Source organism: Hemitrygon akajei, chromosome 15, assembly GCF_048418815.1.
Source record: "Hemitrygon akajei chromosome 15, sHemAka1.3, whole genome shotgun sequence".
In the NCBI taxonomy this organism is placed as follows: Eukaryota; Metazoa; Chordata; class Chondrichthyes; order Myliobatiformes; family Dasyatidae; genus Hemitrygon; species Hemitrygon akajei.
The window spans coordinates 40,823,010-40,838,663 of record NC_133138.1 but is presented as its reverse complement, the minus strand read 5'-3'; the positions used below and the strand labels follow the sequence as shown (position 1 = coordinate 40,838,663).

Below are 15,654 nucleotides of genomic sequence, written 5' to 3'. Positions count from 1 at the left end.
TATCCTAGGCTGTGATGCAACCAGTTAAGATGCTTTCCACTGTGCACCATAGAAGTTTGTCAAAGTTTTTGATGACTTGGCAGATCTACTCAAATTTCTTTGTAATGGCATGTACAAATTGGTTGTCTCACACAGAGCCTTGGATATAGAACATGCGTAACCCTCTCACCATGGTTCATAACAAATTAGGCTCTGACTAACAGCCATGCGACTCAACAATGCTTGGGTAATAGTGAGCCAGCCATTTCCAATAAGCAATGTGTCTAGGGTCGATATGATTCGGGTTCATCACAAATCGGGAAAATTGGAATGTTCCATTAACGGAACGAATGTTATGGTGAATGCTGTTTAAATACTGTCCCGTGCAAAAGTTATCCTTTGCCAGGAAATAATGGGACTTACACCAGCATAAACTTAAAGTGGAAGTATATTTACAAATATTTCAACTTTAACAAACAGTTAACGGAAGGTATTGAGGCCTAGGACTTGAAAACATTAATTATTTTGAGGGGATGATATTATTGAATGCAGATCTGTACTCAATGAAGAGTATCCTGTTGTATGCATCTTCACTATCCAAATGTTCCAGTGTTGAGTAAGGAATTGGCTTCTGCTGTTGACTTGTTGTGACAGTTAGCAAATTGGAGCAGATCCAAGTTGCTTCTCAGACAGGAGCTGGTATGTTTCATTACCAAGCGCGCTAAGCTCTTCATTACAGTGGATGTAGGTGCTACTGGATGGTAGTCATTGAGGCAGGTTGCCATGTTCTGCTCAGTCACCAGTACAATTGAAGCCTGCTTGAAGCAAGTGGGTACCTCAGATTGCTGAGGCAATAGGTTAAAGATATCAGTGCGATACCAGCCAGTTAATCAGCACAGGTCTTTAGTACTCAGCCAGGTACCCCATCTGGGCTGAATACTTTCCATGGGTTCACCTTCCTGAAGATGTTTTCAATGTTTGTCTCAGAGACTGAAACCAGAGGGTCATTGGGGGTCTGGTGTATGATGCCATGGTGCCATTTTTAAGAAGTACAGGGAAGTACAGACTAGAAACACACAAAAGTGCTGGAGGAGCTCAGCATTTCAGGCAGCATCTGTGGACAGAAATAAACAGTTGACGTTTCAGGCTGAGACCCTTTATCAGGACTAGAAAGGAGGGGGGGGCAGCAGCCAGAATGAGTAAGTGGGAGGAGGGGGAGGAGTACAAGCTAGAAAGTGATATGTGTGACCAAGTGAGAGGGAAGGTGGATGGGTGAGGGGGAATGAAGTGAGAAGCTGGGACTTGATGGGTGCAAGAAGTAGGCTGTAGAAGGACTTCAATTAGGAGAATGGGTAAGATGGTGGCCAGTGAAATATAATGTTGTAAAATGCACTTTGTTAGAAGAAATAAATGTGCAGTCTCTTTTCTAAATGCGGAGAAAATCCAAAAATCTGAGATGCAAAGGGACTTGGGAGTCCTCGTGTACAACACCCTAAAGTTTACTTGCATGTAAAGTTGGTGGTGAGGAAGGCAAATGTAGTGTTAGCATTCATTTCAAGAGGTCTAGAATACAAGAGCAGGAATTTGATGCTGTGGCTTTGTAAGGCCTTTGTGGCTTTATGGGATTCTCATCTAAGAAAGGATGTGCTGGCATTGGAGTGGGTTCAGAGTAAGATTCCAGGAATGAAAGGGTTATTGTTCGAGGGACATGGCTCTGGGTCTGTACTCACTGGAATTTAAAAGGATGGGGGTTGGGGGGATCTCATTGAAACCTTTCGAATGTTGAAAGATAGAGTAGATGTGAAAAGTATGTTTCCCATGGTGGTGGAGTCTTGGACAAGAGGGCACAACTTCAGGATTGAGGAGTGTCCATTTAAAATAGAGGTGTGGAGAAATTTCTTTAGCCAAAGGGTGGTGAATTTCTGGTATTTATTCCCACAGGCAGCTGTGGAGGCCAGGTCATTGGGTGTATTTTAGGCAGAGCTTGACTGGTTCTTGATTGGACATGACATCAAAGGTTACAGGGGGAAGGCTGGTGAATGGGGCTGAGGAGGGAAAACAGGGATCAGCCATGATTGAATGGTGGAGCGGACTCAATGGGCCAAATGGCCTAATTCTGCTTCTATGTCTTGTGGTAAAGGGATGAAGTAGAATAATGGACGAGTGGAGAAAGGCAAGGAGGAGGGGAACCAGAGGGAGGAGTTGGGCAAGTGAGGAGTAGAGAAGGGGGCGAAGAGAACCCAAATGGAGAATGGAAGAAGAAGTAATTACTTGGGAGAAATTACCAGAAGCTAGCAGGTAATGGTTGTGCCATTGCCATTTATGTGTGCAGACTGGCTTCCATATTTCCATATCACAGTAAGTTCTGCATGCATAATAGAACTTAACTGAAGTTAAAGAACTTTGGTGTCATCTAAGGTTGAAAATTGAGCTCCCTCTTGTACACTCACTTGGATGTGACAATGTGGAGACACAGGTATATCTGTGGGCAGCAGGTGCTCCAGTTTCTCCTTTTAATCATTATTTTGTTTATCCTGCAGATGAAAAGTATGGACTTCCGCAAGAAGTGGGACAAGGATGAGTATGAGAAATTGGCACAGAAACGGTTACAGGAAGAAAGGGAGAAACGAGATGGTGAGTGGATGTTGTTGAATAGAGAATTTCTCTTCCTTTAAAATCAAAGGTTTCAAGGGTTTCAAAGGTACATTTAATGTCAGAGAAGTATATACAATATACATCCCGAAATGCTTTTACTTCGCAACCATCAACAAAAACAGAGGACTGCCCCAAAGAATGAACGGCAGTTAAATGTTAGAACCACCAAAGTCTCCCCCCCCAGCTCCCCTCCCTCCTGCGCGTAAGCGACAGCAAGGAACAATGATCCCCTCCCACTCAAGCGTGAGCAAGGCAACAGCAAAGACACAGACTTGCAGTACTCCAAAGACTACATTGTTCACTCGACATTCAGCATACCACAGGCTCTCTCTCTCTCCCTAATAAGGGAGAAAGAGGTGTCTCCGTTTCACAGCAAGAGGGGAGACATAACAAACAACTCACTGGTTTATGATGTTAAAAATCCGCTGCATCGCTTTTTTTGAGCTTTGTGCCCAAAGATTTCAGGTCTCTGGGCACACAGCCAAAGATGTTCCAGCTCTCACAACACACCAGTCCGGGACACCAACCATCGATCCCGCCCGTCTCCAGAGCCCTGGGATCTCAGGGCTCCAAAGTCGAGCCATACTCTTAAACTGAGCCCTTGGCATGCTGAACAACAGCCAGTTGTGAAACCCTGAGAGCGGGTCCCATTCCCGCAAAGAACTGTAGTCAGTGTGTAACTCCAGCTCAGGGTCTTCAAAAAAATCCTGAAAGGGGAAAACAGAGATATTAAAGATGGAAATAGAGCTGTTTCCGAAGATGCAAGCAAAGGAGTTGCCGTTTAGCGCCATCACCACTTCGCTCCGCCCCTCGAAGTCATGTAGATGCAATTCTGACGCTTCATAAGACATTATCTTAAATGTTGCAATTGGGACTTCCGGTTATGGCATCGTGCTGAGCGGACGTGTGTCAGAGCCCCTACGAAAAGTTTTGAAATTACGCAACTAAACAACTTTGAAACACCTGAACAGTTCCAGTTTGATCTGATTGGAAATCGAAGGAAAGCCAAAATGCCACCGAAGGCAACAAAGCAGACGCAAAAGTCTCCGAAATTGGGCTCCTCTTGTAGCTACGCGGTGCAGACCATCGACAGTATCGGTGAGGAGGAGGCTTTAACAGGTCAAAGCCAAATCCTAAACGCCATTCAAGTAATGAAGGATGACTTTGTGTCGAGATTTGAAGCGCTACTGAGCGCAATACAAGGAATACAAGCGGATTTGAAAGCTGTTACAGCGCGCATTTCAGAAGCTGAAGGGAGAATTAACACCAATCAGGACGATATCGCCTCTTTACGTACTCAGAATACTACTTTGAAAGCAGCTTTGGAGGCGTTAGTGCTTAAACTGGACAATTTGGAAAACCGTAGCCGCCGCTCAAACCTTCACTTGGTGGGATTTCCAGAGAGGGTGGAAGGGCCGGATATGGTCTATTTTTTGGAAAAATGGATTCCTGAGGTTCTGGGTGCTGAAAACTTCCCTGGGCCCTTGCTAATTGAGAGAGCACACAGAATAGGCAGGGCAAACGAAACTGAAACAAAGTCAGCCAAGCGACCCAGGGTAGTGATAATGAAGTTTTTAAGCTATGCAGATAAAATTCGGGTTATGAAGGCAGCCAGACTGAAAGAATCTGTACTTTTCGATAATCAAAGAATCAGGTTTTTCCCCGACGTCTCTGCCGAATTACTTAAGTGAAGGCGTGTATTCGATTCGGTGAAGAAAGAGTTGGCCTCGTTCTTGATCTTGGACTTACGATATGGTCTAATTTATCCTGCTACACTGCTGGTAACTCATAAAAGAAAACGCTACACCTTTGACAATGCACCGGCAGCGGAGAAATTTCTGCAGGAGTTGAAGAACTATAATTTGGAGGCTGCGGACAAATAAGACAATGCAGCAGGTTTCTCTTTAACTTTTTGCTTAAATAGGCATGTTCATAGTGCCTAAGGGACGTAAATGAAAGCTAACGAATGTTAGCGGTGTGTTTATCAATGCATTATTTAGGCTAATGAATTTGCATCGGTTCTCACCTTCTACAGTGGCAATGTAACTACGATTAGGTTAAATCTGATAAAGTCTCTTGGTATAATATAGTTGTAAGATTTTCTACTACTGATAACGTAGGGGCTCTGACCTGGTTGCTGGCTATGCCGTTCCTCAACATGATAACATGGGAGGACCAGTTAAGCTCCATAATTAGGCCCTCCTTCGGGGCCGTCAGGAAGCTTTCATTATGGGGTGGGTGGGTGTATTTCAGTTTGGGAAATACACTCAGTTATGTTCACATTTTTCTATTTACTTTTCACGGTTTTTAATCTATTTTTCTTTTTTTGTCACGTTGTTATCCTAGTTAGCAGTCATTCTAAATCAATTCAGCTCAACATGATTGAAATTATAACTAATAGTCTATGTCCTGCGGACTTCAGTTTACCTCTTGGAATGTAAGAGGATTAAATAAACTTGTCAAGTTAAAGCAAGTAATGAGTAGGATAAGACAGTTAAAAGCCAAAATAGTTTTTCTGCAGGAGACCCACTTAACCCCCTGAAGATATAGTTAGAGTAAGGAAGAGATGGCCGGGACAGGTTTTTTCAGCATCTTTTAACTCCCACTCGAAGGGGGGTAATTACCCTTATACAAAAGTTGGTGCCTTTTCACCTTGTTAATGTTACTGAAGCTCTATCTGGCAGATACCTTATTATTCAATGTGAAATTTTCTCAACCAGGTTCAATTTGGTCAATGTGTATGGGACAAATGATGACAATCCAGCTTTTTTCAGACACCTGTTTTTATCATTAGCTGCTCTGCTGGGCTACCTTATTATAGGTGGTGATTTTAATTGTGCACTTCAACTTGAACTAGACAGATCTAAGGGGAAAAATACCTCTCACAATCAAACAAGAAAAGAGTTATTGCAGTGTGTTAAAGACTTTAATTTCGTTGATGTGTGGAGAAGGAAATACCCGGATAAATTAGCGTTTTCTTGCTATTCTAGCACTTGCCAGACCTTTTCCAGAATTGATTATTACTTAGTTTCAGCTACCTTAAAATCTACAATTTCAAGCTGCTGGTATGACAGCATATTAATTTCGGATCATGCTCCAGTTTCATTTACTTGGAACCAGCCCAACGCTTTACATTACTCCCCAAGGTGGCGGCTTCAAAATATTTGGCTTAGGGATCCAGAATTTATAAACTTTATTGGAGAACAGATAGACTACTATTTTGGAATTAATACAGACCAGACATCTGCGGCTATAAGATGGGAAGCCTTTAAAGCTTTTCTAAGAGGTCAGATGATTAGCTTCACCAGCTTTAAGCAGAAATCTTTTAGATTTGAAATAGAACAGCTCGAGAAAAGAATAAAAGATTCTGAATCTGAAATTTTTCAAAATCCCTCTCAGCAGCTATTTGCAGAACTTAACGAACAAGAGATAATGTATTGTCCATTGATAAGGCAACAAAAAGTTTGATGAGATTGAAGCAATCCTATTATGAACAGGGTGAAAAGGCTAGTAAACTCTTGGCCTGGCGTATCAAACAGATACAAACAGAAAGGACAATAAACTCCCTACAATCAGATGAGGGGGTGACAACTGCTGACCCAAAAGAAATAAATAATATCTTTTTGAGATTTTAGCAAAACTTGTATACATCAGAATATTCGGATTCAACTCCAAAAATACAAAAGGAATTTCTGGATTTTCTAGAATTTGCACACCTGGATGAAACGTCCTTGACCTTGCTGGAGTATAACTTAGAGGATAAAGAATTGTCTGAAGCCATAACTAATATGAAGGGAGGGAAAAGTCCTGGGCCTGATGGCATTTCGATTGAAATATATAAAATCTTTAAAACTAAATTAATCCCACCTTTGCTTGATATGCATCAGGAGTCATTTGATACTGGATCCCTTCCCCCCTCTCTTAATATGGCAGTAATTACACTACTACAAAAACCTGGAAAATCACCGTCCCTATGTGGATCTTATAGACCAATTTCCCTTCTGAATAATGATCTCAAAATTCTTTGTAAGGTATTAACCAGGAGGCTGGAGCCACTCTTGCCAAAGATGGTCCACCCTGACCAAAATGGTTTTGTTAAGGGAAGACAGGGCTTCCACAACATCCGAAGAGTGCTTAATATACTCTACGAAAAGTCTGGAAGCTCTGATAGTGTCACTGGATGCCGAGAAAGCTTTTGATAGAGTGGAATGGCAATATTTGTTTAAAGTTTTAGAAAGATTCGGTATGGGGGGAAATTTTTATGATGGATACAGCTTCTTTATTCTAACCCACAGGCTGAAATTTTAACTAATGGGCTTTTTTCGGCGCCTTTCAAACTCCAAAGGGGAACAAGACAGGGCTGTCCCCTATCTCCCCTCCTGTTTATCCTGGCCATTGAGCCGCTTGCTATGGCAATTCGAAAAGAGGCTACCATAGCAGGAATAACTATAGGAGATATAGAACATCGCATAGCCCTGTACGCGGATGACGTAGTTTTGTTTTGTTCTAACTTGAAACAAACATTACCTGCCTTAACTGACCTGATAAGTACTTTTGTTACTTTTGCAGGCTATAAAATAAACAACAATAAATCTGTAATATTATTCATGGATAAAGATGAGACTTAATCCCTCATTTCAAACTCCATTCATGGTGTCAGTACAGGGTTTTACTTATTTGGGTGTTAAAATAACTCCTACTATTGATGAAATTATCCCAACTAATTATAATCCCCTCACAGACTCAGTTATTCAACTTATAAACAGATGGTTGAAATTGCCTATATCTCTGATTGGACGCATAAACATTCTAAAAATGTCAATTTTACCGAAGTTTCTGTATCTTTTTCAATCTATCCCACTTTCTCCTCCATCATCTTTCTTTTATTTATTAAAGAAAGTTTTTTCTAACTTTATCTGGAATAATAGACGTCCAAGACTCAGGCTTTCTCTATTATATTTGCCGTATGATAGAGGCGACCTACAGCTACCAAATCTCATATGGTATTTTTGGGTGGCCCAAATTAGAGCAGGAATGTTCTACTTTGTTAAGGATCACCCCCCTACTTGGATCTCAATGGAATCCCAGTCGATCAATATCCCTCTAGATCTTTATTTGTATTCAGCAGATAAGAAAAAACTGATTAAACAAACTAAAAATCCTTTTTAAAAAAATACAATGATGATTTGGCATGATGCTGTTGCATATTTGGGAGAGACATCACAATTATCCCAGTTTACCCCCATCTTTGGTAATGATGGCTTTAGGCCCGGCAGAGCAGACCCTGGTTTCAAAACTTTGGGTGACCCCAGGCAAAGCAAAGGTGTCTGATCTTTATAAGGGTGATACATTTATATTGTTTGAAGAACTCAAGGCCACATATGGAATTCCAACAAAACACTTTTTTAAATACCTTCAGTTGCGAAGTTTTATTATATCCAGGCAAGGCAACAGTTTGAAACTCCCTCCTTTATTTGCCCTAGAAGACATCACTCTGAACTTATCTGAAGCTAGGGGACATGTTTCTGTACTATACAATTTATTTGCAAGCAAATGCAAAGAGTCATCAAACAACATACTCCAAGCATGGAGAATTGATTTGAATGAGAATCTATCTCAAAAAGAAGCTTGTTCCTTAGCTCAAACCCAATCAGTGAACACTCACTCTAAATTATTACAATATAAATGGATAACCAGACGGTACATTACTCCAGTCAGATTGCATCATTTTAACCCCAACATTCCAGACACTTGCATTAAATATAACCATTAAAAGGGATCTCTGTTTCATTGTATGTGGGAGTGCCCCCGGATAATTTGTTTCTGGAAGAAGGTGCTGGATTTGATTAGTCAGATTATTGGGAAAAAGGTGCCCCTCAATCTTAAATTATGTATTCTGAATATTTATCCAAATGATTTTGTAACCTCCAAAAATGTAAGGTCTTTGCTTAACATTTGTTTTTTGGAAGCTAAATGCTGCATAGCCTATTCATGGAAGAAACCAACAACCAGTGGACTCTCACAATGGTTGAAAGGAATGACTTCTTATCTTGCTCTGGAAAAGATAAACTACATTACAAAAAACAAACTTGACAAATTTCGAGAAATATGGAACATTTTTTACACGTTCCTGGAGAATAATGTTCAAGATGTTGAAAGTAATGAACTGAATTGACTGCTTTTTTATTCACGGTGGGATGGTTGTGTTTTTTTAATATATTTTTTTTCTTTTGTTTTCTGATTTTTTTCCCTTCAACTTTGTTATATTTTCAACTTATGATATATATTGTTTTTTTTCTTTTTATTCAGTAAAAACAATAAAGAGATGTTTAAAAAAAATAATGTTGCAATTGAATCCGCATCTACCACTTCCACTAGCAGCTCATTTCACACTCTCACCATCCACTGAGTGAAGAAGTTCCCTTTAGGTTCCCCTTTCACCTTTCACGGGTCTAATGGTAGTGTAGCGGTTAGCATGATGCTATTACAGCTTCAGCTGTTGGAGATCTGATTTTCAATTCCACCTGTAAGGAGTTTGTATGTCTTCTCCGTGAATGCATTGGTTTTCTGCCACAGTCCAAAGATGTACTGGTTACTTGGTTAATTGGTCATTGTAAATTGTCCTGTGATTAAGTAGGGTTAAGTAGGTGGGTTGCAGGACATTGCCACTTCTTGGTTCGGAACTGCCTGTTCCATACTCTATTTCTAAATCAAGTAAAATAAATTCACCTTTAACCCATGACCTCTAGTTTTAGTCACTCACAAAATCCTGCACACATTTACCCTGTCTGAACTTGGGATGGACTGGGTAGATTTAATGGAGACATGGTCTTTGCAGCGTACTGCAGTAGCATTTGGCATATTTATCTATGAAACTTTTAAGATGTTTCAACATCTTGAACATTGTTTTTCTCTGTTTATTCTCTTCAAGTTTTCAAAGTCCCAATTTTTTATATATATATTCCCCAGTTCCTTCATTAGGATGTTTGGACAATATGGGCCTCAGAGGCAGTGAACCATTCATTAGCTCATAATGAGTTGTTCTTGCAGAAGCATGGCTCCAGGACAACATCCCATGCACCATCAATCTACAGGCCATGACACTAAGGGACTTGGACTATTTTTTTTTGTGTGACTGTGTTTCTCTGGCTATATGTGCTGTGTGACTGTTGGAACTGTGTTTTGCATCTTGGCCCTAGAGGAATGCTGTTTTGTTTGGCTGTATTCATGTGTATGGTTGAACAACAATTAAATTTGAACTTGATGACTGCAGGGTGTGGGATAATGTGGAGTTGAAGCGGGTGTGGACAAGGTGATCGAGGCAGTGTTTTGCAGACTCCCCTGAAGCAAGCAGTTCTGTGATTGAATGGGAACTGAAAGCTTACTGTGTGGGCAAAACTACATTTTAATGATTGATTGCTGAGCGCTGATGGTGAGAAAACCGAAGAGGTTGGGAAAAGTGACAGAATTTCAAAATAAGATCATTACTCAATGCAGGGGTAGTATACCTGTTGATGGGTTAACTTGCGGCAAAAGAATACAACAGCGTGTATGATTAAAACAAGATTTAAAACTCAGCCAATAAACCACTGGTTAGGATTTATTGTCAAGTAATTATTTTGTAACTAGTATCCTTGGGAGTCCTTATCAGAGATAATGATTTAGAGCAGGTATATGTCCAATTTTTTGAGGTTTGTTCTGGATAAATAGGCCTAAATAGAGTGGATGTGGAGAGGGTTTTTCCAAAAGTGGGGAGTCTAGGTCCTGAGGGCACAGCCTCAGAAGGATGTCCCTTTAGACAGAGATGAGGAGGAACACACACAGCATACTGGAGGAACTCAGCAGCTCAGGCAGATGATGTTTTGAGCTGAGACCCTTCATCAGGAATTTCTTCAGCTGGATGGTGGTGAATCTGTTGAATTCATTGCCACTGATGGCTGTGAAGGCCAAATCATTGGGTATATTTAAAGCAGAGGTTAATAGGATCTTGATTAGTTAGGGTGTCAAAGGTTATGGGGAGAAGGTAGGAGAATGGGGTTGAGAGAGATAAATCAGCTATGATGGAATGACAGAGCAGACTTGATGGGCTGTTACAGACAGTGTGGTCAGGTACTCCATCAGTAAGTGGATTTGCTGCTTTTTGATTCAATGACCCTTTGACTGCCCAGCAGAGGAAAGTTGGTTCAGCGTTCCTGCTTCTAATTTGCTGCCATGGGAGAGCATGTGGGGGGAGAGGGGGTGGGGCCAGCAAGTAAAGATTTTGGATCCATGTAGTACTGTGGGTTGTGGTGACTTATAGCCAGGAATGTGAGGCTATAATAGTCTTATTACTGAAGTTTGCTTGTACTTCCATTAATGATGCCTCCCAGCTATGCTATTCTCTCTCTGTTTTAAGTAGTGCCTTTAACTTGGCGTATATAATACAGTGCAGGCCTTTCACCCACAATATCTATCCCAACCATGATGCCAAATGAAATTAATTGCATCTGCCTGCACATAAACCATATCCCTTCATATGCATGTCTGTCCAAGTGGTTCTTAATCACTATTGTGTCTGCTCTACCATCACCCCTGGCCATGCGTTCCAAGCACCTTCCACTCCATGTAAAAAAAACTTTTCCTACACATCTCCCTTAAACTCTTCCTCCTCTTGCCTTAAAGCTATGGTCCATTATATTTGATATTTTACAAAGCATCTCTGACTAATCAAACTAAACATGATATTGAGCTAAATAAGATATTAGAACAGCTGATCAAAGTTATATCAGAAGTTTCAAAGAGTGAAGCAGAGAGGTGGTGATTGAGGGAGAATTCCGGAGAATCCCAGAATTCAAGATTAAGATTAAAAATATAAAGATTAGCTTTATTTATCACGTGTACCGACATAAAAGAATCGAAATACAGTGAAATGCATCGGTTACGACCAACACAGTCCAAGGATGTGTTTGAGACAGCCTGCAAGTGTCTCAGTGCCAACATTACGTGTCCACAACTGCTTTACTCTAACCTGTATGATTTGTGAATGTGGGAGGAAACCGGAGCACGAGCAGGAAACCCACATGGTCTTGGGGAGAATGTACAAGCTCCTTACAGACAGCGGTGGGAATTGCATCTGGGTTCCTGGCTCTATAAAGTGTTACATTATCCATTACATTACCATGCAGCTTTCTATGTTGAATTGATAAAAATTGTTTTGGGTTGATGGGGTCGATCTGAATTTCTTCAGGTTCCTGAGGAAGTAGAGGCGTTAGTGAACTTTCTTGGTCACACCGTCAAAGTGGTTAGATCAGAAAAGGCTATGGGTGATGTTCACTCATAGAACAGGAACAGGCCCTTGGGCCCACAGTGTTCTGCCAAACCAAATAAATCAGTTAATCAAGTGACCGATAGGAACTTAAGACTCAATGCTCTCCACCTCAACAAAGGGACTGAGAGCGAGGAGTTTACTTGAAATTGATGAAGTCAATTTTCATCCTGTTGTCATCAAATTAATTATCATTGTGAAGTTCCAATCCCTTACTTCAGTGCTGTGGATAAATTCAGAGCTTATTATAAGAATGACTTTCATTGAAGAATGTTGAGTGCATTTTTTTTAACAGTCCAACTATTTCACGTTAAGAAATTTGTATTGAATGGTAAAATACGATTTGTATTTCCCTTACCATTTAAAAAATGCCACCTGTCATTGTATCAGCTTTATTGTTGTCCAAATTGTCTTAATTTACATCTTGATGTTTTTCTTTAGCAAAGCCACCAGTACCAATCAAGCGGGAACTCCTGCGTCACAGAGACTATAAAGTGGATTTGGAATCGAAGTTGGGGAAAACGATCGTTATCACAAAGACAACCCCCCAGTCTGAAATGGGAGGGTGAGTGTAGTGTTTCTCTCTTTCAGGTTTCTTTTGCTCCTCCCAGACATGTTTTCTCTACCCAGCTGAATAACTGGCCAACTCGGTGTTTGATGACTCTGAGCCTGTACTCACTGGAATTTAGAAGAAATGAGGGAGGGGATCATATTGAAAGGCCTCGATAGAGTGGATGTGGAGAAGATGTTTTCTATAGTGGGGGAGTCTTGGACCAGAAGGCACAGCCTCAGAATAGAAGGACATCCATTTAAAACGGAAATGCAGGAGAATATCTTCAGTCAGAGGGTAGTGAATCTGTGAAATTCATTGCCACAGATGGCTGTGGAGGCCAAGCCATTGGGTATATTTAAAACAGAGGTTGATGGGTTCTTGATTTGTCAGGGTGTCAAAGCTTATGGGGAGAGGGCAGGCGAGTGGGGTTGAGAGGGATAATAAAACAGCCGCAATGGAATGGCGGAGCAGACTCGATAGGCCGAACAGCCTAATTCTGTTCCTATGACCTTTAGTTTAACTCATGCCAGCCTGTCCTATAACGCTGCCAGTTTGACATGATACTCATTGCGGGTGGTTGTGATTCACTTGCAGGTTTGTAAGTGTAGTAGTCATATTGTCTCATTTATCCTGTTGTAGTTGTTGTTTTATTAACTTAAAGATTGGAATAGTTTTGCATGACACATGTATATTGAAGCATCAAAACATACAGTGAAATGCGTTGCTTGTGTCAACGATTAACACAGTCCAAGGATGTGATGGGGCAGTCTGTGAATGTTGCCACACTTCTGGTGCCAACCCCTGTTCACAGCATATGAACTCTTACCAACCTGTACTTCTTTGGAATGTAGGAGGAAACAGGAGCATCCGGAGGAAACTCATGCAGTACATGAGGAATGTACAAACATCTTTCAGGCAGTGGTGGAATTGAACCCAGGTTGCTGGTGCTATAGAAGCATTATGCTAACCACTACACTATTGTGCCATCCTAACTTGTAGAGTGGAAACTATCACGTTGGCTCAGGTTAATTATTGACTGTATGGACGACACTCTCAACTCAATAATTGGTTAAAATCAGTAACTCAAGTAAATTTATTATCAAAGTACAATTGTGGATGTCACCATATACAACCCTGAGGTTTATTTTCTTGTGGGTATTGATAGTAAATAAAATGAAGCACAATAGAATAAATGCAAAAAATGCACAAGACAGGTGGACAAACAACCAATGTGCAAAAGACAAGCTGTACAAATACAAAGAGAAAAATAATAATAAGTAAATAAGCAATTAATATTGAGAACACAAGTTGTAGACTTATAATCGGTTTATTATTGTCACATGTACTGTACCAAGATACAGACAAAATCTTTGTTTTACATGTCACCCACACAGATTATTGAAAAACACAAGTACTTAGAGGTAGTACAAAGGTTAAAGTTATAACAGAATACAGAATAATGTCACTGTTATAGAGAAAATGCATTGTGTAGCAGACAAATAAGATGCAAAGGCTACAGTGAGGCAGGCAGGGAGATCAAGGGTTCATTTTTATTGTGGAGTGCAGCCTGGATTAGGGTGCAGGTGTAATAATAAAAGATTAGACAAACTTGAGTTGTTTTCTCTAGAGCGAAGGTTGAGAGGAGATCTGATGAGAAGTTTATAGGATTATGAGAGACATAGACCGAGTAGGCAATATATTTTTCCCAGGGTTGAAATGTCTAATACCAGAGGGCTTGCATTGAAGGTGAAAGGGGGCAAGTTCAGAAGAGATGTGAGTGACAAGTTTTATTACAGAGTTGTGGGTGTTTGGAATGTCAGAATCAAGTTTATTATCACAGTCATGTGACATGAAATTGTTAACTTAGCAGCAGCAGTTCAATGCAATACATAATCTAGCAGAGAAAAAATATAATAACAATAAATAAAATAAAATATTTTATAAAATATAAAAGATTGGCACAGGAAGTGAGGGAAATAGAAGGATATGGACATCGTGTAGGTAGAGGGGATTAACTGGGTTGCACATTTGATTACTAATTTAGTTGGATCGGCATAGCATTGTGGCCAAAGGGCCTGTTCCTGTCCTGTAATGTTCTAGAACTTACAGAGTTAATGTATAATAACTTATATGGCGAGATAGAGGCTGTCCTTAACCCTGGTAGTGTGTATTTTCAAACTTCTGTCGGAGCAGAGTGACTGGGATGAAAGGAGTCTTTGATTCTGTTTCCTGTTTTCCCGAATAAGCAAGAAAAATAGACAGACTAAGGAGGTGAGGTTGGACAAGTAAATGCATTATTGGATTAGAAGGTCATTCACCAAATGCTGTCAATTTGGGCTAGTTTGGATGGTACAGACCATTTGGGCTGAAGGGCCTGTTTTCATGCTGTATAACTATGATAATAAAAAGTTTTATTTTGAGATACCGCGTGGTAATAGGCCCTTCCAGTGTAATGAGCCCGCGCCGCCCAATTACATTAACATGACCAATTAACCTACTAACCCATATGTCTTTGGAATGTGTGAGGAAACCGGACGAAAACCACGCAAGTTATGGGGAGAACATAATAAATCCTTTACAGACGCCGGTGGAAATTGAACCGGGGTCGCTGGCATTAAAATAGTGTTACACTAACTGTGACGCTACCACATCTAAAGCATTTCGCTGAAGGAGTGATCTATTCCCATTCACTTTTTATTCTCTGTAGAATTACTGAAACATATAGCATGCAAGATGAACAAAGAGCAATGTGGCTGATCCTGTTTAATAGTTACTTATTCAAAGTAAGTTTATTATCAAAGTACAAACGTTTGTACATATATGTCACCATTAACAGCCTTGAAGTTTATTTTCTTGCTGGCATTCACAGTAAATACATTGAAACACCACAGAATCAATGAAAAACCACACACAGAAAATTGACAAACAGCCAATGTACAAAAGACAGCAAACTGCCAATACAAAAAGAAATTTAAGCCCTCCCTTCCCAAAAAAGCAAGCAATAAATATCGAGAACATGAGTTAAAGAGTTCTTGAAAGTGAGTCCATAGATTGTGGGAACAGTTCAGTGCTGGGTTGAGTGAAGTTATCTCATTTGCTTCAATAGCCTGATGGCTGAGGGATAATAACTGTTTGTGAACCTAGTAGTGTGGATCCTGAGGCT

The 15,654-nt window shown here is 40.4% G+C and overlaps 1 protein-coding gene across 2 annotated transcripts in view; it reads left to right on the top strand.

The window, feature by feature from the left end:
- zmat2 (zinc finger, matrin-type 2) overlaps positions 1 to 15,654 on the top strand; it is a 51,254-nt gene that overhangs the window by 13,775 nt on the left and 21,825 nt on the right. For both annotated transcript variants that reach the window (XM_073067418.1, XM_073067419.1), the window contains exons 2-3: positions 2,520 to 2,613; positions 12,380 to 12,503. In XM_073067418.1, the coding sequence (XP_072923519.1) occupies positions 2,520 to 2,613; positions 12,380 to 12,503 (218 nt within the window). The remainder of the gene's footprint in view (positions 1 to 2,519; positions 2,614 to 12,379; positions 12,504 to 15,654) is intronic.